This window comes from Drosophila elegans, unplaced genomic scaffold, assembly GCF_018152505.1.
Source record: "Drosophila elegans isolate 14027-0461.03 unplaced genomic scaffold, ASM1815250v1 contig_149, whole genome shotgun sequence".
In the NCBI taxonomy this organism is placed as follows: Eukaryota; Metazoa; Arthropoda; class Insecta; order Diptera; family Drosophilidae; genus Drosophila; species Drosophila elegans.
In genome coordinates this window covers 21,434,598-21,456,121 of record NW_024545513.1, presented here as the reverse complement: position 1 = coordinate 21,456,121, position 21,524 = coordinate 21,434,598, and the positions used below count along the sequence as shown (strand labels likewise).

General features: G+C 37.6%; 2 protein-coding genes across 13 annotated transcripts; one reads left to right on the top strand and one right to left on the bottom strand.

The window, feature by feature from the left end:
• Positions 1-198: 198 nt before the first annotated feature.
• On the bottom strand, positions 199-4,957 carry LOC108147737 (protein obstructor-E). Its single transcript, XM_017274468.2, has 4 exons — positions 4,768-4,957; positions 3,197-3,400; positions 1,922-2,125; positions 199-1,850 (listed from the first exon to the last, which is right to left on the bottom strand). The coding sequence occupies exons 1-4, from the start codon at positions 4,817-4,819 to the stop codon at positions 1,594-1,596; spliced, it is 717 nt and encodes a 238-aa protein (XP_017129957.1). The 5' UTR covers positions 4,820-4,957; the 3' UTR covers positions 199-1,593.
• Positions 4,958-9,794: 4,837 nt separating this feature from the next.
• Positions 9,795-20,001, top strand: LOC108147684 (cytoplasmic dynein 1 intermediate chain). Of its 12 annotated transcripts, none has more exons than XM_017274386.2 (10): positions 9,795-9,915; positions 10,246-10,500; positions 10,583-10,729; positions 11,514-11,641; positions 12,064-12,096; positions 13,126-13,146; positions 14,414-14,461; positions 15,919-16,071; positions 17,083-18,005; positions 18,854-20,001. In XM_017274386.2, exons 2-10 carry the CDS (start codon positions 10,346-10,348, stop codon positions 19,205-19,207), a joined length of 1,962 nt encoding a protein of 653 aa, XP_017129875.1. In that variant the 5' UTR covers positions 9,795-9,915; positions 10,246-10,345; the 3' UTR covers positions 19,208-20,001. The 12 variants fall into 12 exon arrangements, with proteins under 12 accessions (XP_017129875.1, XP_017129874.1, XP_017129872.1 ...); XM_017274385.2 differs by having other exon boundaries at positions 15,916-16,071; XM_017274383.2 differs by having other exon boundaries at positions 12,034-12,096.
• The last annotated feature ends 1,523 nt before the right edge of the window (positions 20,002-21,524 follow it).

Sequence of the window (21,524 nt, the reverse complement as noted above, 5' to 3'; positions counted from 1 at the left end):
GGCTGCTTTTTTGTTTAATTTACATGTGCGGTTGCTGCTCTTTTGCTTTTGGTTTTATTTATTTTTTTTTCTTTTTTTGGTAATTAACTACTCTTTGTGTTCGCTGGCTTGACAAAGGGCTATAATGGATAATGGACAACCCACCGCCATTATCCGATATTATATTTCCCAGAGTTGCGTGTGGAGTGAAAGGCTTGATTGATTGATTAGAGTCGATCACTCTCTTCATAATTATTTCCAAACGAGATGCACACTAATTTTGTAAAGAGAAAATTATTGGGATGGTTTTGTCTTACGAATTAGAGAATTACAATGTGTGATGACTTAAATAAATCTGGCGAAAGGTTTTAGATGTAATAAAAAAAAGCATCTGGGCAAGTTAAGAAATCATACAATAAATGTCTAAATGAACGTTAATTATAAAGTTTAAAATTTAAAAAAGAATTGAAAAAATAATATGACGAGGAAAAGAAGAGTCCATAAATTGGTAGATAAGGAAAAGTGATAGATAAAGAAAAGTTGTGTTAGATATTGAAAGTATAGTTTTGAGGAACGAAAAATGGCAAGAAAACCAAAGTAAAGAATTTTAGGCATAGATACAGTGGGCAAAAATAGTTTATTTTATAAGAAATTTCAGTGCAAAGTGTACTTAAACTTCTTTTGTCCTCTGCATATATGATAAAGTGACATATATAACCACAAGAAGTCCGAATTTGGACTATAACATTTTGAAACTTAATCATAGATAGATCATAAAAGAAAGTAGAAGGAAGATTACGAAGAAATAGAAGAAAAACCAATTTTAGTCTGATCAAGATAATGTATATGATTGAAAATTCAAAAAAAGAACAAGGAAAATGTTAAGAATAGAGAAGTATTTGAAATTATCAGCTATTTCGAGAATGGAGGGAATTACATAATAGTCAAATTAACAAATTCAATCTGATCAAGATAATGTATGTGATGGAAAATTCAAAAATAGAGCAAAGGAAAAGTCAAAAAAATAAGTATTTGAAAATATCAGCTACTTCGGGTATGGAGAGCATTAAAGTATAGTCAAATTAAAAATTTTTTTTTGTTTTAAAAAAAAAAGAACAGAGGACAGCTAAAAGAAAATACAGATAGAAGGAAGATCATAGTCGGAGGATTGGGAAAGATAGATAATTTTAGTAGGTATAGTTTTATAAAAAATTCAGTTTATTTTTTTGTATAATAATTAGGTGAAAGTCTGAAAATGGGAAATATATACACAACAGTTTGGTAGAATTCGGTTGGGCACAGAGATAGGCAGATACAGAGAGTGAGGAAGGTGGTGATTTTTTGATTTTGAAATGGATTAAAAGAAAGGAAAGTACAGGTATAGAAAGTCAGATAGCCAGAGAGTAAACAGAGGAAGATTGAAGTTTAACTGCTACGCATACGTTCTATAGGAAATGGGCTAGAACTACTAACTTTAAGTGACTAAGACGCGAATCCGTGTGTTTGTTTGTGTTTTGTTTTTTTTTTTTTTGTTGTTGTTGTTTTGTTATTTGTGTGAGTGTGGATGTGAGATGAGACAGGTCGACCGGAAGTGTGGTCCTTGGTCCTCAGTGCTTAGTCCTTCTTGTCGTCCACCTCCTTGTACCAGTCCTCGCAGCCGGGCACATTTTCGGGGGCGTCGCACATCTCGGTGGCATCGTTGTAGACCTCGCCCAGCTGGCAGCCCAAATCACGCGGATCCTCGCCGTTCAGGCACACGTAGAACTTCTGGCAGTCGGTGGGATGCGGGTACTTGGGATGGGTCACCACCTGACCGCGATCGTCGGTCTTGGGCTGATCCTTGGGGCACACGAAGCCGGTCTCGGATGTCCCTGCAAATACATAAGATGGCTGTTATGTCCGGAACTCAATTTTCGGACTGCTGCTTTTTTTGGGGACGTACTCTGCTCCGGGTTGCATCCCTCACGCTTGGCGGTATCGGGCCACACACAGGTGCCCGAGTACTCATCGAAGTGCAGGCCCACGGTGCACTTGGTCTCCAAAGCGTCGCCCTCGATGCAGTTGTAGAAAATGTTGCACACGGCGGGATCGGGATGCGCGAAGAAGCCGTTCTTGCGCGGACAGTACTTGCTGGACTTGGGCTCCTCTGTGAATGGAAACCAAATCGAGTTAGGCACATACTGCATCGTCTACATCCAGCTTAATAGAAGTCCCGAAAAGTAGGCCCTAATATACTATCGGAGACAGCTTGTGATGTTGATAATAACTCTAGATTTGGTCAGATCCAAATAAATTTCTTCTGATTGAATGGTTTTGAGATCTAACTAAATTAGTGAGAGTAAGGGATATAACGTAGCTGGCTCATCGTCTACAAACAGCTTAATAGAAGTACCGAAAATTATCTCACAAAAGATATATTTTTTAATATTAATATTAATTAATATTAATTAATATTAATATTAATCTCTTATCAGTCTAAAAACAATAAACCGAATTAAAAGTAATTAACAAATTTAACCTGGAAGCGGTCATTATACGGACAAACAAGCCAGGCTTAATTTGTTTGTTTGCGAGAGACCAAAACTTAACCATAAAAACTAAGTTATTATTTTATAGTTTATTTAATAGACTTAAACCTTATAAATGTGTCAATCGTTTTAAACAATAAGTGTTTGTATTTTTAAAAAAATTCAAATTTAAGAAAATGAAAAAAAATAAAAGGAGCCGCAATTCAAAAGACACAAATACATAAAATGTAGTAAAAATTAAATAAAAGCAAAAGCCAATCGAGAAAAAATGCAGACTGTTTTATATGCATATTAAATGTGATCTTCCATTCATATTACCAAGTTGCCTTCGCCTTGACATAGTTTTTTCGTTTCGTAAGATGTGGCATAAACTTGTTTCCTCCCGAAGGCTCAGGATGGTTAATGGTAACTATACACAGTTAAAAATAGCTTTTCATGGCAAAATACATATTATTTTGTTTAATTTACTGGTTTGAAGTGATACAAAAATGATCATATTCCATTTGGAATTTGTACAGAAATCTATTAAAAGGTTTATGTTATGATATATTGGCGATGATTTCAGAAAGATTGTTGGTTAAAAAGCTCTTTTGCACAGCATAGTCTAATAGAAACCTCGTCAAGCGTTTTCAAACCTCTAGCGATTACTTAGATGTAGTTTTTTTCTGTGTATTCAACAGTTTACTTACGCAGCTCCGTGCGGTCCTCGCAGTCTACATTGAAGGGCTGGTCGCACTTGTTGAACTTGCGGTTGAGGGGGTCGAAGACCAGGCCGTCGGGACAGAGCTTCGCCTTGGCCACTCCGTCGTCGCAGACGTAGAACTTGTCGCACTGCACCTCATCGGCGAACTGGCCATTGGCCTTCGGGCACTCGAAGTTGGCTGCGTTGACGGCTAAAAGGGAGGAAACAGAAACAGTAACAGAAACGCTTGAGTCAACCAGTTTTTCACACTTTCACTTTTCTGAAGCCCCTGGTGCCCCTCAGTCACACACGAAAGTGTAACGAGATCGAACACTCGATTTTTCGATGGCAATTCCGCATTTGCGGTTTCCTGCTCGCATAAGAAATGAGCAATGGTATTTCAAGAAACAGGCTACTACAGTGAAATTAATATAAGGGAATAATGGTTTAGTCAAATCAGCAAATGATTGACTTGGAAAACGATCATTATAATGCTGTAATTTAAATGCAACTGAAAACGTAGATTATCGAGGGTGTCGCAGAAATAACTATGATTTTGGTATCATTAGTTTTAAAAATGTCTAACTGTATGTCTCTTTAAGGATTGAATTCGAAAACTCAATGAATTTATTCCAAAAGATAATATTCTTTTTATCTGCATACTTTTAGGCGCCTCTATAAATGATTTCAAAACAAGAGGGATTTCTGTGGCCCTCCATTTAATTTCTTAGCAAACACTTTATTAATTAGGATTGAATTTTGAAATTATTTTAGTTTTTCATACTAAATCGTAATAAGGTCGTTACGAATTTTACTTATGTATTTTTTATCTCTTTTTTCTTTATGATTGTTTCTTGCAACTAAAACTTTAGATAGTTTTCTCTGTGTAAAGGAAATCTTTAGAGTTTTCAATTCAATTACAAACGCTTATAAAAGTATGCTGCGATTTTCTAAAGTAGCATGGAGACGTTCTTTCTTAACCAACATACTTTTAGAAACCTTTTAAGGTATAGATGGGATCTATTTCGCTGATATTTTGAACAGCTAAAGATGCATGTTCAATTTGACATTTGGGTTGAGATGTCCAGTTCGAGTTCAATGCACTCCCCAAAAGAGATGAGCATCAGAAGAGCAACTTCTAACAGTCACGACTTTGCGCAGCTCTTGGCCAACATATTTGTATGCAAGAGTTGCATAACCAGCGACACTTGGGCTTGGCCAGCCATCCAGTTTTTCCAGACGGAAAGCCAGCCGGTTCTCCATCGAGTACAAACCCATGGATCCGCATTCGCGACTCGATTTTAAGGCTGCTGGGAGGCAATCTAAATGTCATTTGACTTAGCTGCCCAAAAAAAAAAAAAAAAAAAAAACTCTTGATATGCAAAATACACAGCAGACCGAAATAATCTTGATTTTGGTGTCAGTGTCAAAGCAATTAGCAACTAGTAGCGAATTCTACGGGTAAACAGACGGATCGGATCGGATTGGATGGGATGGGATGGGATCGTATTGAGCAGAAATCACTTCCACTGGGGGCACTACATTCATATCCATTTGGTATTCCGATATAACACTCACTTGTCGCCGCCACACACAGCGTCACAGCAATGGCACATAAAAATAACTTCATTTTCGACTTGGTGTTGAGTGGTCAAACAAAAAAAAAGAAACAAGTCGGAGACGATCCTGGGAACTGGGAACTGGGTACTTGGCCTGATCAACTGATCGCGACTCAAGCGCTGCGATGGTTAAACTAAACTAACAACGGAACGCCAAAGAGGCGCACTTTTCAAGACTTTTTACCGGCGACGTCGACGTCGACGACGAAGCCGACGTCGGCCGCGGCAGAGCGATGCCAATGGGCGGGGCCACTAGCGCCCCCGCCACTGCCACTGCCACTTCCACCAAGCCCAACCAAACCAAAACCAAAACCAAAACCGAACAAGCTGGAGCTAAAGCTGGAGCTGGAGCTCCAAAGGCGGTAAAGAAAGGCGAGCCGGAGATGTAATGGTACAAAAACAAGAAAGTTGCAGGGGCGATATTCGGAAAACCGCTGGCGAAATGCCCTCGCTTCAACCAAAAATCCAAATAATGCAGCCGCGAATTCTTAAGCACAAGCATCGCTAGCGCAAAACACTGATGCGCCACCTACCGGCCAGATACGTTTGCGATTTACATTTAATACCTAAAATTCTTAGCTAGATACAGCTTATTTTCGACATCAAAACAGAAGTCATAATTTTTATATAGTACATGAATTTACATAGATTAAATTAAATCTTAAATTTAAAATTAAATTGTACCCAATCAAAACGTTTAGCAGGTTTTAAGCTGCAAAATTCCACACACCTACTTTAAGCGGAAAAATAGGTCGCGAATTCTTTAGCACATGCTAAATAAATCTGTGCCAAAACCGTTTATCTTGTTCAATACAAATTCGATTGAAACTTGGTTGAAAGAGATTTTGTTCCCCATAGAGAGTACTAATAAGATCAATTATATCTATTTTTTGGAGGCAGAAGGTGGATTGAGTTATAAAAATTTGACTGTATGTATTTTAATTTGTAAAATAGGGCTTTAAAATATCTACTAAAGTTCGTAAGCTAACCTTAATTTAAGTTGGATCGAGTGGCTAATGGATCCCGGTTGTGAAGGGTATTCTTAATCGAGTGCCAGTGCCGGTTCCCTGCGATCATTGTGTCGATGTGGCCGAAAAAGCGACTCGAAAATGAACATAAACAAATTCATATGCGGCAACGGTCCCCGGGGCCGATTGTCAGTTGAATTGAGTTGATTTGAGTGCTCGCCCGAGTTGATGGGGCGCATGCAAATGGCATTACACCGATAAAAGGCCAGCGCACAAGAGACCCAAACAAATTAAGCCGAAAATGGTACAACAATAACGGCGATGTGATGAAGTTGATTCCTTTGGATCAAAACTCCGGCCAAAAGAGCCCAAAGTTGGTAGAACTAGGCTTCAAGGACTCGCCAAGGGCGTAGCATTATTCAATTTTTTTGGTGCTCTTAAACTCCCCATTTAAATCAACTACCAACTTTTGTGTGCCATTGCAGATCTTAACGTTCTTGTGAAACTTTTTCCATTCAGCATTGTAGGACTAATAACGTCTTTAATGAGCCTATTTCTAGGGCTCTTCGGTTACTGCCTCCTGATTTTAGTCAAAAATAGTGCATAATTCTTTAAAAGAATATTTTTTGTCTTTCAATGTTTAGTAACATAATATAACATTTATTGAAGTATCAAGTAAACTTTGTTTTGACAAATGAATAAATAATTGAATGCACTTACCTAAAAAGTATATACAGTCTTCAATCTTTTTTAACACATATTTCTGTACATACCACTTCCTCAATTCGATGCAACAAGTTTTTATTTTCATAACTATATTTGGTTATTTCGCATTTTGATTTTGTAAACAAGCTACAAGCTAGGATTTGGCAGACAAATCAATTTTTGCCTTTCTTAACCTCTTACTTGAATATACAAAACATACTGAATACAAAAAATATAAACTTAAGAGAGCAAATAAATACAAAAAAAAATAGTCAGAAACTAAACAATTGTGACATGAATTATGAAAAATGTATCAATAAGATGTAATACCCATCCAATAATACTCATAATTAAAAATAAAACCTTAGACTAAAGTTTACGACTCTTCGGTATATAAATAAAACTAAAAGGTATTGTGGTTATATTATATAGTGTTGAATTAATACCTTATTGTCTGTAGTTTGTATTCAGGAAATACTTACATATTTAAACTAAACTCTTAGTTTATTTTTTGGGTGTAGTTTTATAAACATACAATCTAACAAAGTTATTTATGCGTTTTTTGCTGAAGCTGAAAACCTAATTATTTCTCAAAGATCAGACCAAAACAGTTTTTTTATTTTAACAATAAATACATTTAAAAATAAAAAAAATTCAAATTGTCATTGGAACATTATAAATCTAAGTTCAAATTAATTTGAATCCGATTTGAAGGGGGGTTCCAGTTTTACAGATATTATTATTATATTGTTCCTGGTTCGGGATAAATATTTGTTTACGCATAGCATTACTTAGCCCGAGAAATAATTATTTTTTATGCCTACGCCCATGGGACACCGGTTTTATCCTATTCGGGATGGAAAACTGTGTCACATCCCCAGGTGGAATGGATTGGAAGACGAAAGAGCGGTCCAATGCCGGTAATATATGTACATAATATATGCATAAATATGCTAAACACACCACGCAATGACCCAAAAGCCGCTGTCCTTGGGAGATGCGATCCAATCCGATCGGAGATGCGGCAAAATCAAAATCAAAACCAGACGACACGAGACGAGACGGGCTGGAAAACTAGTTTAGGTCGTGGCATGGCGTGGCTAATTAAAAATACACTTTTACTCTCGTCTGTGGAGAGGTGGTTCTTGGAAGCACACAAATCCGAATCTAAAATTCAATTGGCAAATTAATTTGTAAACTAAACACGATTAAATCCCCGCCAGAGTGTGCTGTGCGACTGGTTTTGGCCTGCAATTATACATATTATATGTATTATGTATGCGAATGCGAATGCGAATGCCGCTCAGCGGTGTGCCAACTCCATATGCAAGATCTTGGCCCAGCCTCAGTGCCAATTTGTCAGCCTGGAGCAAAAAGCAGTTAAAGATTTGGCAATTCAAGGTTTTTACTGCAACATGGGATCGGATCGGATCGGATCGTTGATTCCAGTCCGGTTTATCGATGATGCGGTTACGAAATGAGCCACCAAAACACTCAAAACCCCGTATTCATATGCATTGTTTTATTACAGTTTTTGGGTTTGGGTCATCAAATGATGGTTTTTAATTGGAGATGCGCCAAAGCCGATCCAGAAATAAAACCCGAAAATCAATATACAGGTAATTGCCAATGGAAACAAAGGAAAATGGGACTTACAGTTAAGTCACATGCAAAAGTTGTTGTAAAGTTGGTGTAAAGTGCAACAGCCAAGCAACACCTGGCATTGGTGGCATAAATTATGGAAAAGACAAATCATTTAATTACGCTTTCTATTTTCATGGCAGGTTCTGGTGATTTCACTAGCCGCTAAACGCGCATTGAATGTAATTAGCCCTGCCGGCGGAAAATCTATGGATATTATCTACCAACACTCAAAAAAAAAATTATTAAAAAAATACATCTAATAAAATGTTTTAAACCATTAAAAAAAAGGTAATTTTGTGAAAATCGTATTCAGTACCTATAAAATATTTAAGCACACAGAAAATTGTAATTGTCCGAAAAAAATTGTTCTTCAACTATTTAAAAACTGGTTTCTGTTATTTGCACAATATATTTTCCTACTTATCTCTTGTAATTTTTGTTATTATTTTTTATATTAAGTTATATGGAAGATGTTTACATTTAAATTTTATAATTAGTTCAACTTACTATTACCTTTTCTTTCTCTACTGGAAATCGAATCGACTGGTAATAAATGAAAATTTAAATACAATTTTAGTTGTCATAATACCATTCAGAGGCCCAAATTATGAAACAACAAAATTATATAATCTAAATTAATAGGTTTTCTTCTATTTAAAATGTTATAATACTCTTTAGTGGCTCAAAATATAAAACAAGATACGTGAAATTGTTGTGATAGTAAAGTATTTTTTTTTGTTGATTTTACATGTTTTGTTTCCGTGTATTGCACTAATGAGTACATTTACAAGAAACAAATAAAAGCCAATCCTGCAAATGAGTTTAAATATCAAAAAACACGTATTACTCAAAAAAAAGATTATATTTTTTACTTACTCGTCCTTTAAGCTATATTCAAAGGAAAAGCGAAAACTATACCTTACCTCACTCATAAAAAAAATTATCTCAATTTTTTTAAATGCCGCTTTTAATTAGGCCATCAAAAATATAAATTGCATCAATAAAATAAATTTTAAGAAATGTTATAACTTTTCCGAAACAATATTATTATTTTTTTTATGTTTTAAAGATATTTTTAACAAACATTCGTGAGTAAAGACATTTTATTTCATGATTAAGAAATTCATTGTTGTAAAGATAGTATTTATATTTAAAAAGTCATCTTCTATTTAATGAGTAAATTCAAATAAATATTCTCCCGCCTTCTTACCTTTTTAGCCAGTGGCCAGTGGTTTTGACCGCCAAAACCGAAAAAAGGACATGCGTTCTGGAAAGACGATAATGTTTGCCATCACTGTGCTTTATATATGCAATGGCAATTAATAATAATCAAGCAACAAATCAAGCTGATTTGTGGATTTATTTAATACAAGTGTTTAACTTCAATTAACATAAGATGTATCGCAATGTCACTTTAACTTACAGTGTGCTGTTAAGCGCTACAGTGCTGCCAGATCGTTAAACTATCGCTGTCACGACAGCTGTTGGCTGTTATCGCCATTAGGTGAAAACAATGCAATTTTTATGGTAAATACAAAATTGTAAGTTAAACTATTCAATATCATAGTTAATTTTACCGGGTTAAGTATACCTAAAGCCTGATCTCTCGCCGATTTGTGGCAGCTGTGACAATAGTGGTCACGAGTAACGGGTAGTTGGCGATGTGCCATCCCTAGTTCTCTGCCATAGTTAGTCAAAACATTAAAAGTAAAGTCGCATTTTTACTGGTTGAAAAATGTTGATTTGAGTACTTAAGCAGCTGCAGTGCAACGTGTTAGGAACGTAAAGAGGTGGGTGACAAGGTATTTGATGGAAAGAAATACCTTTCCGGGAAGTGGCTAAGCTACGGAGTGAAAGAAAGTCCAGGAAGAAACGACGTCACTAGATTATTGATTTTTTTTTTTTTGCCAAAGAAAGTAAGGTGCATTGCGAATAAGTGGGCGAGTAAGTGAGTGACTTCCAATTGGAATTACGTTTGCCAGATATTTGGTTGGCCTGGCAAAGAAAACATGCACTAAACGCAGTTACTTTCTTCGCTTGTGGCCTGGCCAGTTGGTGACATCATCAGGGGAGCTACCAATATTGACTACCCACAATTAATCATGCATTCCCTTTTGCAGAGTACTCCGCCCGTGAGAAGAGACCCCCCGCTCACACCCACGACCAGTTGCTCTGAAACCAAGTCCCAGCAGGTAACCAGGTAACCCAAAGCCCCGGAAAATGGATCGCAAGGCTGAGCTGGAACGCAAGAAGGCCAAGTTGGCCGCTCTGCGCGAGGAAAAGGACCGTCGGCGGCGCGAGAAGGAGATCAAGGACATGGAGGAGGCGGCCGGACGCATTGGCGGCGGCGCAGGAATCGATAAGGATCAGCGCAAGTGCGTACTCCGGAATTCTAATCCATCGCCGGTGACGGTGACTCATCTCATCCATCCATCCATCCATTTATCCGTGTTTCAGGGATCTCGACGAAATGCTGTCATCGCTGGGCGTGGCCCCCGTCTCGGAGGTCCTGTCCTCGCTCTCCTCCGTCAACTCGATGACCTCGGACAACTCCAACACACAGACCCCCGATGCCAGCCTCCAAGCCACCGTCAATGGCCAAAGGTAAGGCCACTGCCCACCACTCACCAGCCACCAAAACCTTGCAGGGAGCATTGTAATCATAGCCAGGAGTTTGCAGGATCTTCCGCAGATAGCGTTTAGATGAGCTGTCACAACAGCAGTCCGTAGGAAGATAAGTCTAAGTTATTGAAGAGCTCTAAAGAGCTGTTTTCATGAGCCATTTGTTTCATCTGCTTTCCTTTCTAGTATAGAAAAGTTTTATGCCGGCACTGAACTAAACTAATATATAATTTAAAGTTGTAATGAGAATTTGGAAGGTCTAAATATATAAACTGCCCCAGTAGGATATAAGAAGGTATTTCCTAGTTTTCAATTAGACCTATAAATTATTTGATTTGATTTGCTTTGATTTATTTATATTATAATATTTTATTTAACAACAGAGCTTGCAAAGTCGAACAAATACTTTAAAGACGTAAGGACATTTTTCTTTTAGCATTCGATATATACACTTTCGGTTTTCCGCTTAATTTAACTATTAGCGACAACACCAAATTGTAATTATATTAATATGAGTAGAAGTTCCCTTTGTTTTCGAAAGCATTTCAATATATCTGTGAGCCGTGCTAATGCTTTTATTCATTTAAAGGCCGAGAAAAATATGTTTTACAAATCCATCATAGTTTGCTTAGTTAATATAAATCAGAAGAAGAATAGTTTTAAAAGGTTGTTTAGTTGCTCGTGGCTCTGCAAGGGCATTCCGGCTTCGGTTTCCGAGGCTAGTCTTAATTTTCAGCTGACACTGATTTATTTTGTGCACCTGCAGCGGCGGAAAGAAACAGCCCTTGAACCTGAGCGTCTACAATGTGCAGGCAACAAACATTCCACCAAAGGAGACGCTGGTCTACACAAAACAGACCCAGACGACCAGTACCGGCGGCGGAAACGGTGATGGTGCGTATTGCCCCCCGGGGAGAGGAGCTGGGCTCTACTGTAGTTGAGTCCCCTATCCATAGTTTGACTCCATCTTTCGCTACTGTTGCCGTTCTTATTCTTGGTCTCGTTGTTTACTGTGTTTGGCTTCCCTGCGTCCACGTCCATGTCCATGTCCATGTCCACGTCCTTGTCCCCGTCCGTTGGAGGAACTTACTCTGTCCATCTCTGTACATCTCAGTACCTCCCATCTGTCCCTTTCTGTCTGGCGTTAGTTCACAATGCTGCATGCTGCCCCCGAATGCGCGCTTTTCTCCCCCATCAAGAGTTTCCCATCCCGTCCCAACCGGCAGAGAAAACAAAGATACAAACAGAAAACCATAACCCATAGTGAAATAAAATAACAAATACAGTTCTTTCTTGCCACTCCTCGCCTCTGTCAGGATATATGGAGGACTGGTGGCGTCCACGTAAAGGTACTAATCTTAATTATAAGCAAACTCCACACGTAATCATATTAGCACACGATTTTTGTTATGATACAAAATTAAATGGAAAAAATGTACATATATGAAGAGAGCCATGTGAAACGCTCATACGATTTCATGTGATATTGCATTATAAGGCAGAAGAAGGATATCAGCATCGTATAAGCGCAAACAATATGGTGGATTATTCAACCGATTGCTTAAATTATGACAGCTTCCTTTGCTTTGCTTCAACTCGATTTGGTTACAATCCCCAAGAACGATGTTTTGTAACAGTAGTCATTGGTCAATTAATCATCTACTGAAAAACCCTTTATATTTGTTTTGCCCCTATCGCATTATTTTTTTGCCCTGTTGTGCTGCCAATTCAGCCTTCCCCATAAAAGTCAAGATTTAAGTATATTTTTTTTTGTCTTGAAAATATTCATCAATTATTTAAGAACTCAATAAGTTCAATTAATGCTATTGTGGAATAAAAAAATACCATACTTTCTATTCAAGTTATATGAAAATTCAAATTCGTCATGTTATTTACAAACTAGATAGGTTAACCTTTTAAATTTATCAATATTCACCATATTAAAATTTAAATTTAATTTGCTTAAAACTTGTAATTTTCTGTAGTCCTGTATTTCTATTGTTTAGTAATTCTAAAGGTGTATTGTAAAGCAATGTGTCATGTGTCACCTTTGACCCTCTATTTTTTTGGTCAACATGTCCCTTTTCTGTAAAAGGTTGTTGGTAGCAACACGCCCCCTTAAATCATAGCCACCTTTACACTGTTTGGTTCTGTTTTGGTCCATTTACGCTGCATTCTCGACTCATTTTACGCATATCCTCCCCTGTCCAGCATTCATCCGGTTTGCCCATACATCCAACCATCCATAGCCATATCCATATCCATATCCATAGATCATTAGCGTTTACACCGTTCGAGCGCATTTAATAATTTGTCTATTTACTTTCTCTCTCTCTCCCCCTTATCTGTTTTTGGCACGCACGCAAAAAAAACTGCAGCTCATGCTACGGATTATTATGGTGAGTAGTCCTCGTTGTATGCGTAATTTTGTACTTAGAACTTTTCAGCCTCCGTAGCGGTCTGTGTACCACCCGTAAAGCGTATCGTATGCCTTTAACCTGTAATCGTATATCTTATATCCAAACCTTTCTCTTATTACTCGCATTATGTATTTGTGTAGTTTGCTATATCTATACCCAACACAATCTATGCTCTTCCCAAGACTTCTTCTGACTTGCCTAGATTATGCCTGATATCGTTATCCTATATATAGATACATCTATGTTTATGTCCTAGTTTCTCCTAGTTGTTTCTTCAAACCTTGCTTCTTATTCGGTCGTTTGATTTGATTTCCCAACCGGTTCTTTATATATATATATATATATATATATATACTTATGTATACATTTCATATGATTTATATCTTGTTTGTTTCAATTAGCTCTAAAACCACATCGCAAGAGATTCAGTTTGTATCAGAGCAAATAGATTTTGTGTGTAAAGCGATTATATCGAAATGAAAATCAACAAAAATTTGTAATCTCCACCCAATTTATAAGTTTTTAATTCGTTTAAGTAGTTTTCATAACCTATAAGTTGAGTTTATCAATTTTTCTATGATTTTTTTGTTTTAGTTTATGTATAGCAATCGTAAGTATTGCGGGTTTCCATACTGTTAGCCGTACAAATGTTTTTTTCTGTTATAATTTTCTTTTTTATTCGTTTTTAGCATAGTGATCTATAAAAAATATTCTTATTCGATTATTTTTTCCAACAGTTATTTTAAGACTATGATAACCTGTAAGACACAAAAACACAAACCTAAAACACACACGTGTACAACAAAACTCCATCTTAAGCACGAATTGAAAAGCATATGTATATTTATATCGTTTGTATGATTAACTATCAGATATATTAGTTGAACATCCTAAGCTGTATTATAAACTTTTTCTCCTCCCCTCGCTACCTTTTGTGTTCCATCATATAAGCCAGGCTTGTGTGCTAATAGTACTTATACATAAACCCTATATAATCATATATATATACATATTCGTGTGATAATTTCGCCAAGCAACAAAGTTAAGCACACTAAAATCCAACATTTTTCACTTTTTTATCGTATGCATTTTGTTTAAACATTGACTATCGATCGATGTATCAATTTTGATGGGCGGTATGCTAGAGCCAAACTCATTTTTTTTTCGTTTTGATTTCAAAAGTCACAAAAAATGAAACTACCAGCAATGTATGTACAATATATTTATTTCTTTATATTTCTTCAAGATGAATACAATCTTAATCCGGGTTTAGAGTGGGAGGATGAATTCACAGGTAGGTACAGGCCAGCCGCCCGAACCAAAATATTGAACAGTGACGGAATCGACATGAAGCAAAATAGGAACTTTCCAATTCTCACTTTGCAAACGAAACGAAACGAAATCAGAACAAAAGCACAGAAAGCGCGTCAAAAATCGATCCTTTGAGGTGTCAGTGTTGAAAAGTGAATTGAAACGCAGCACACACTCGCGCTCACAACACTAAAAATAACGGACCCTACCCGTGTCTCTGCCTGCCTCTCTCTCTCCCTCTCTTTTTCGCTCACGCCCTTCATTTCTGCTTGTGTAAAGTCTACATTTGCATGACTGCTAATACTCCTGCCCCGCCCCTTTCCTTCCCTCCTTTGTGTGTCGTGTTGCTAATCCTTATCACTCATCCTAAAACTTCGTGATAAGTCATGATAACGATAACTCTGCCCTAACCACTAACCTCTCTCATAAAAGAAAACAGCAGCAGCGACAGGATGCTAGGCTTGCTTCATCTCACTTACTCTCACACGAGCGATGTTCGGCTTCGGCTCCCTCTGTCTGTCCCTGTCTCTTAGCTTTCGATCCCGATCCCAAAATCTTTTTCAATTACAGCACTGTAACAGAAACAAAATCGATCAATCGGCCGTTAACTTTACCATGTTTAATATATGTGTAATATATTTCTAGCATAAAACTAAATAATTTTAAGTGCAAACAATTATAAAATGGGTGGAGAAAAATGCAAAAACGATGTACAATAGCGATAACGTTGATAGAGTTAATCGAAACAGAAACATAGCTAAACTAAAGCAGGGAAATTGTAAATCTTTTGATTTCAGTAATTGGCTTTGTATATTAAATAGGTGAAAAACCCGAAAAAAAATCGAAAACCACAAGCGCACACATTCGCATACTCACCTGTCCGTGACCTAACACTGTATATATCGATAACAAATTACCGTCAGATATATGCACCTGTGTGAGTGCCTTTAACAGTGTTTAACAGTTTATTAACAGCCATGCACCTGCCGCCACATCTCCCATCTCTCTCACTCTCTCTCTCTCTCTCCTACTCCCGATTATACGCACGCACGCACACACCCACACTCTCAGGAAGAAAATGAAGAAGGCAAGCAGGAAGAATCAAATGTGGTGCAACTCTCCCCCTCTCTATGTCTATTGCTTTCCCTCTCACACACTAAGTTTCATATACCCCCACCCAATCCAAAATCCTGCCTCAAAAAACCTATAAAAAAAAAATGTAAATGAACAAAGCCAAAAGAAAGTCTCAGAGAATTGCAGTTTCTAGCCATGCAAATCGAAGACGAAGAAGAACGCAAAATGAAAACAAGAAAAAGAATCAACTCAAACTCAAACTCAAAGAGCCGAAAGTAGAATTGTTCCTGTTCTGTCGATTGTCATGTTCCTCTAGCTGTGTTAGTTTTATACCTTAAACAGTGCTTGCATTTGATGCCCAAGGAGACGACGAAGAGAGCTCGCTGCAGAACCTGGACAACGGATTCACCTCCAAGCTGCCCCCGGGCTATCTCACCCACGGCCTGCCCACCGTCAAGGATGTCGCCCCGGCCATCACACCCCTCGAGATCAAGAAGGAGACCGAGGTGAAGAAGGAGGGTGAGTGATTATATACCAAATAAACCTACTTAACTGATTTGTAAATAGGACCATGCTCAGAGTATTTTAGATATAAAATGTGCACACAAATTGTGCTAAAGAATTCGCGATGATGAATTTTTTCCTTTTTTTCGAATAACAAAAGTCTATAATGTATTCCTTTAAATATATATAACAGGTAAAGTATACATATTTGTATATTTATTATCAGGATCAGTATCCGAGTCCATCTGGCCATGTCCGTCCGTTCATAACTATTATAATTATAATTATTAAAGCCAAATATTAGGGATTTAAAATGCACATTCAAGGTTTGCTTACGCGAGCAAGTTTATTTCAAAATGAGGCCACGCCCACAAATCGCGAAAGACTCTCATGTCACTTTGACATATGGTAGAGGCCAGTTACTAGGCTGTATGTGTTCATTCGTTCAACATCTATCGACTTACTCAAAAATTTCCAAATCGAACCATATTATATAAGAAGTTATTAGAATAAAAGTAAATGTTTGGATATTTGAAAATTAGAGGTGCTGCACTTGTAGAAGTTCGCCAGATGGCGCCACCTAAAATCCATTTATCTTGTGGGGCATATTTATTTCGAAATTGATAAGCTGAGTAATGCGTATTTATTTTTATTCTATAAGTTGTATTTTTTCTATTTATTAGTAAAAAAGGCTTACAAATTCAGGAGTAATTTAGATTTTCTTATTAAGGCAGAAGTCCCTTAAATCAAAACATGTTTCTGTTAAATTTGTATGCCGTTTGTAATGACTTATCAAGTTAATCAATAAATTTTTACTTAATACTTACATTAATTATAATAAGATTAAATAAAAATAATTTGGAATTTTATTTAACTAAAAAATGTTGCTCTTTGTAAAACCAATAAAAACCAGGTTTCGAGTTCACAATTGAATGAGTTAGACAAAATTAGTTATAATTAGTTATAGACTTCGTATGCAGCACATATTGATTTTGGATTCCATCCATATATCTCATTTTATTTCAGTCAACGAGCTGTCCGAGGAGCAAAAGCAGATGATCATCCTGTCGGAGGACTTCCAGCGGTTCGTGGTGCGCGCCGGCCGCGTCATCGAGCGTGCTTTGTCGGAGAACGTGGACATCTACACGGACTACATTGGCGGCGGCGACAGCGAGGAGGCGAACGACGAGCGGTCCCATGCCCGGCTGTCGCTGAATCGCGTCTTCTATGACGAGCGCTGGTCGAAGAACCGCTGCATCACCAGCATGGACTGGTCCACCCACTTCCCGGAGCTGGTGGTGGCCTCCTATCACAACAACGAGGAGAGCCCCAACGAGCCGGACGGCGTGGTGATGGTGTGGAACACCAAGTTTAAGAAGACCACGCCCGAGGACGTCTTCCACTGCCAGAGCGCGGTGATGTCCACCTGCTTTGCCAAGTTCAATCCCAACCTGATCCTCGGCGGCACCTATTCGGGCCAAATTGTGCTGTGGGACAATCGCGTGCAGAAGCGCACACCCATTCAGCGCACACCGCTCAGCGCTGCGGCGCACACGCATCCCGTGTACTGCCTCCAGATGGTGGGCACCCAGAATGCGCACAATGTCATCTCCATTTCGTCGGACGGCAAGCTGTGCTCCTGGTCGCTGGACATGCTCTCGCAGCCGCAGGACACTCTGGAGCTGCAGCAGCGCCAGTCGAAGGCGATCGCCATCACATCGATGGCCTTCCCGGCCAACGAGATCAACAGCCTGGTGATGGGCAGCGAGGACGGCTACGTCTACTCCGCCTCGCGTCACGGCCTCCGTTCCGGCGTCAATGAGGTCTTCGAACGCCATCTGGGCCCCATCACCGGCATATCCACGCACTACAACCAGCTGTCGCCGGACTTTGGCCACCTCTTCCTCACCTCGTCAATTGACTGGACCGTCAAACTGTGGTCGCTCAAGGTACGAAAGTTGTCCATTGTCACGTTAACACTGTTTTGAGTGCATTCCCGCCAGTCTTCGCGTTTATATACCTTGTAGAATGGGGTGCTCATCGGTGCATTTACCAGCACAATTAACACATTTGAATGAGTTGTTAGTGTAAAGATCCATGGGTCGAGCAAGCTTTTCTTATATCGTGTGCAATTGCAAACTAAAGGGTCAAATCAGATTCCTTTTACTTTTAAAAGTCATGGAAATATACAAGAATAATTTGATATATGCCCGATTTAAAAATGACACTTTCCTTCACTGCGCTACATACTTTTCAAATGAATCTAAACATATCAATGCACACGAATCTTTGAGTCATTTCGTATTCAGATAAGGAAATTAGTTTTATAGTTTTTTACTGGAATTCAAATTGGTTTTCATCGATATTATGTTATTAGGTATTTAGTTACTTAAATTGATCTATATTTCTATAAAAGATGGTGAACTTTTGATTAAACTAAACAAAACGCTTGAATAATAATTGCAAATTAAAAGATTAAATCAGATTCATTTTACTTGGAAAAGTCTTGGAAATCTACAAGAATGTTTTCCTTTTGTCCTATTTTAAATTGGTACCGTTCTTCAGGGCGTTAAATACTTTTTAATTGCGATAAACTAATAGTGTTGAGTTTAATATTATGATAATCAAATTAGTTTTATAGTTTTTTACATCATTTTAAATTGATTTCTATCTTTAAAAGTGTGTTTTTAAATATAAAGTTACTCTCTTTCGATTTATCCTTTGAGGTTACTGAGACATTGCTTAATATTGCTTAAACTAAACAAAACGCCTGACTAATAATCTACCCTTCTTGCAGGACACAAAGCCGCTGTACTCCTTCGAGGACAACTCGGACTACGTGATGGACGTCGCCTGGTCGCCGGTGCATCCCGCACTCTTCGCCGCCGTCGATGGAAGCGGCCGCCTGGACCTGTGGAACCTCAACCAGGACACGGAGGTGCCGACAGCCTCGATCGTTGTGGCCGGAGCACCGGCCCTCAATCGCGTCTCCTGGACGCCATCTGGCCTGCACGTCTGCATCGGCGACGAGGCCGGCAAGCTGTACGTGTACGATGTGGCCGAGAACTTGGCGCAGCCATCGCGCGACGAGTGGTCGCGCTTCAATACCCATCTTAGCGAGATCAAGCTGAACCAGAGCGACGAGGTCTAGGACGATAGTTGTTAGCTGGTAGCTGGTAGTTTGTAGTAACCTGCGATGCTTAGAGGTGTCCCAGAAGGAGAGTCCTTGAATGAAATTTAATTTGTATTTTTGTATCTTTTGTGATCCCCCCGCTGCTTAGTTGTGTGTATAGCCCAGAACCCCAGAACCCCAGAACCCGAAACTCGAAACTCATTCGCAGCCCAAAATGCTCAGAATTGGCTTGACCACACCACATCTTTCTCAATCCCCGAAGAAATCAAGGGAAACTGCAACATTCTGTAGGTAACCACAGTAACTGTATTAGAAAGTTTATTCAATGAAACTCGACAGAATATAGACATATAGAGCATTGCTATTTACCCAGATCTGTTCCCACTGCCAATCGTTAATCGTTTGGTGAATATCAGTAACTTGATCATTTTGGATCCCGCCAAATTTGATTGGTAATGGAAACGGATCTGCCAATGGCATGATAAACGGCAAACGGTGGTATATGGTAAATATTAATTTGTGGAACTAAAAATAATGAAGAATGATTGTTTAACCGACTGTCGGGCAGGCTGAGAGCAACACAAAAATAAATTAAACTACATATTATATACAACAACGTATTAGCTTAAACCTGAGAAGATGAAAGACAGAGACAAAGCAAGTCAGACAGGAAAAGGGGCTCAGAAGTGATCGTACGAAAACTGAAGATAATGCTACATCCACTCAACTGAACGAGCCCAAATGTAAATGTATTAGAGCGAAGCCTATTTAACGAGATTAAATAAACATAATATCTATATACACATTTAAAATGATAGCGTCTTTAATTGGCACTCAAACACTGGTAAAAGAAACGTGGTAAATCCAAATATTTTGCACTTCTTTTACGTATTTTTCGTATTTATTTATTTCATATTATGCATACAAATATTAAACAAATTTAATTTGATTTTAATGTACATCTAAAACTTTAAAATACAATTAAAAAAAATAGAAACAATTTTAAGTCTAATATTTCAATATTAAATCAATCATTTTAATATGCATTGTATTTAATTTTTTATTTAATATTTAATTTAAATATTAAATATAACATTTTGAACATAATAGTCGAATATTTACTTTTACTATTCCATTTTTTATCAGTGTATGAAGATAAAATGGAGGCAAGATTTCATGGGACTATGAAATTTGCTATCTTTGCAACTCCTTATACATTTCGATATCTCCACTTTTTTACGATCCTGATAAAACTACATAAATATAAAATATAATATATTAAATAAATTCCATTGAAACTCATTTTTAATTTCATTGCAATTGAAATGTTTGCACAAAAGACTCATAGTAGTGTGGCGCGAGTTTTCGCAGTGGAATGGCGATCTCGTCAGCAGGTTTAATTAATTAATTCAAGAAATGTGCCGAATGATTCAGTTGCTTCGGAATTCAAGTGCAGCCCCATTAGAAGCGGAATCAAAAGCTCAACCGTGAAAGTCGCGCTCTCAAAAGCTTCTACACAGAAAAAAAATCAGCTCGATATCAAAGTAAAACTAGCAGGTTAATAAGTTTCTTAAGTTTTTCGTACAATTTTGAGTCAAGTCAAATCGGGATTTACATTTATTTAGGTTTTCTAAATAATAAGTATAATATTTGACAGTAGTCGACATAAATAAATTCGAAATGATGTCACTGAATCAAGTTGTCGTTTACGTGTAAAATTATAAAATAGGTACGTACACCCGCCAAAATCCGCGTTCGAATTCCAACGCTAAATAACATTTTTTTTAATATTGTTTTAGTTTAGTAAGCTCAGTTTTCATATTACCAACGAAATACCGTTTATACAAAATTAAAATGCTTCTAAACTCATATAACGCAAGGTGTTTTTTTTATTTTAAGAAAATCCCGTTTTTTATTCTTAGTTTGTCAAATATAAAGTCTTATGGGTCTTTTACAAGGTTGTCTTTGAAATTTAAGATAATATTTGCGCATTTTTATTTCAAAAGTCTCGGCAAAATTAAATATATCAACTTGTGCACGGTGTTAAAAAATCAAATAAAATTATATTTTTCCATTAATTTTGTCAAACATAAGAAGACGTTGTGTTTTAATTATTTGAGACCTTTATTATGGTTATATTGAATTTTTTAAAATGTATTTTGGAGCAATGGTTGGCTTTGCCTAATTGGAAGTAATCTATAGGCCAATGGAGGGAAAGTTCAAAGTGCATTAAAGCCAAACCCTGTGAAATGCTAACTTTCCCTTAAAAGCTTAAATAAAACCTAGTAGTCTTGAGCATCTATTATTTAAAGTACCCTCAGTAAACAACTATGTA

Excerpts from the sequence above, each read along its gene's own strand:
- LOC108147737 (XM_017274468.2), bottom strand. The coding sequence starts at position 4,819 with ATGAAGTTATTTTTATGTGCCATTGCTGTGACGCTGTGTGTGGCGGCG. Across the intron at positions 3,401-4,767 it reads GCTGTGTGTGGCGGCGACAA|CCGTCAACGCAGCCAACTTC; the intron begins GTGAGTGTTATA and ends CCTCCCTTTTAG. Across the intron at positions 2,126-3,196 it reads CGAGGACCGCACGGAGCTGC|AGGAGCCCAAGTCCAGCAAG; the intron begins GTAAGTAAACTG and ends TTCCATTCACAG.
- LOC108147684 (XM_017274382.2), top strand. The coding sequence starts at position 10,346 with ATGGATCGCAAGGCTGAGCTGGAACGCAAGAAGGCCAAGTTGGCCGCT. Across the intron at positions 13,147-14,413 it reads TCATGCTACGGATTATTATG|ATGAATACAATCTTAATCCG; the intron begins GTGAGTAGTCCT and ends TATTTCTTCAAG. Across the intron at positions 18,006-18,853 it reads TCAAACTGTGGTCGCTCAAG|GACACAAAGCCGCTGTACTC; the intron begins GTACGAAAGTTG and ends CCCTTCTTGCAG.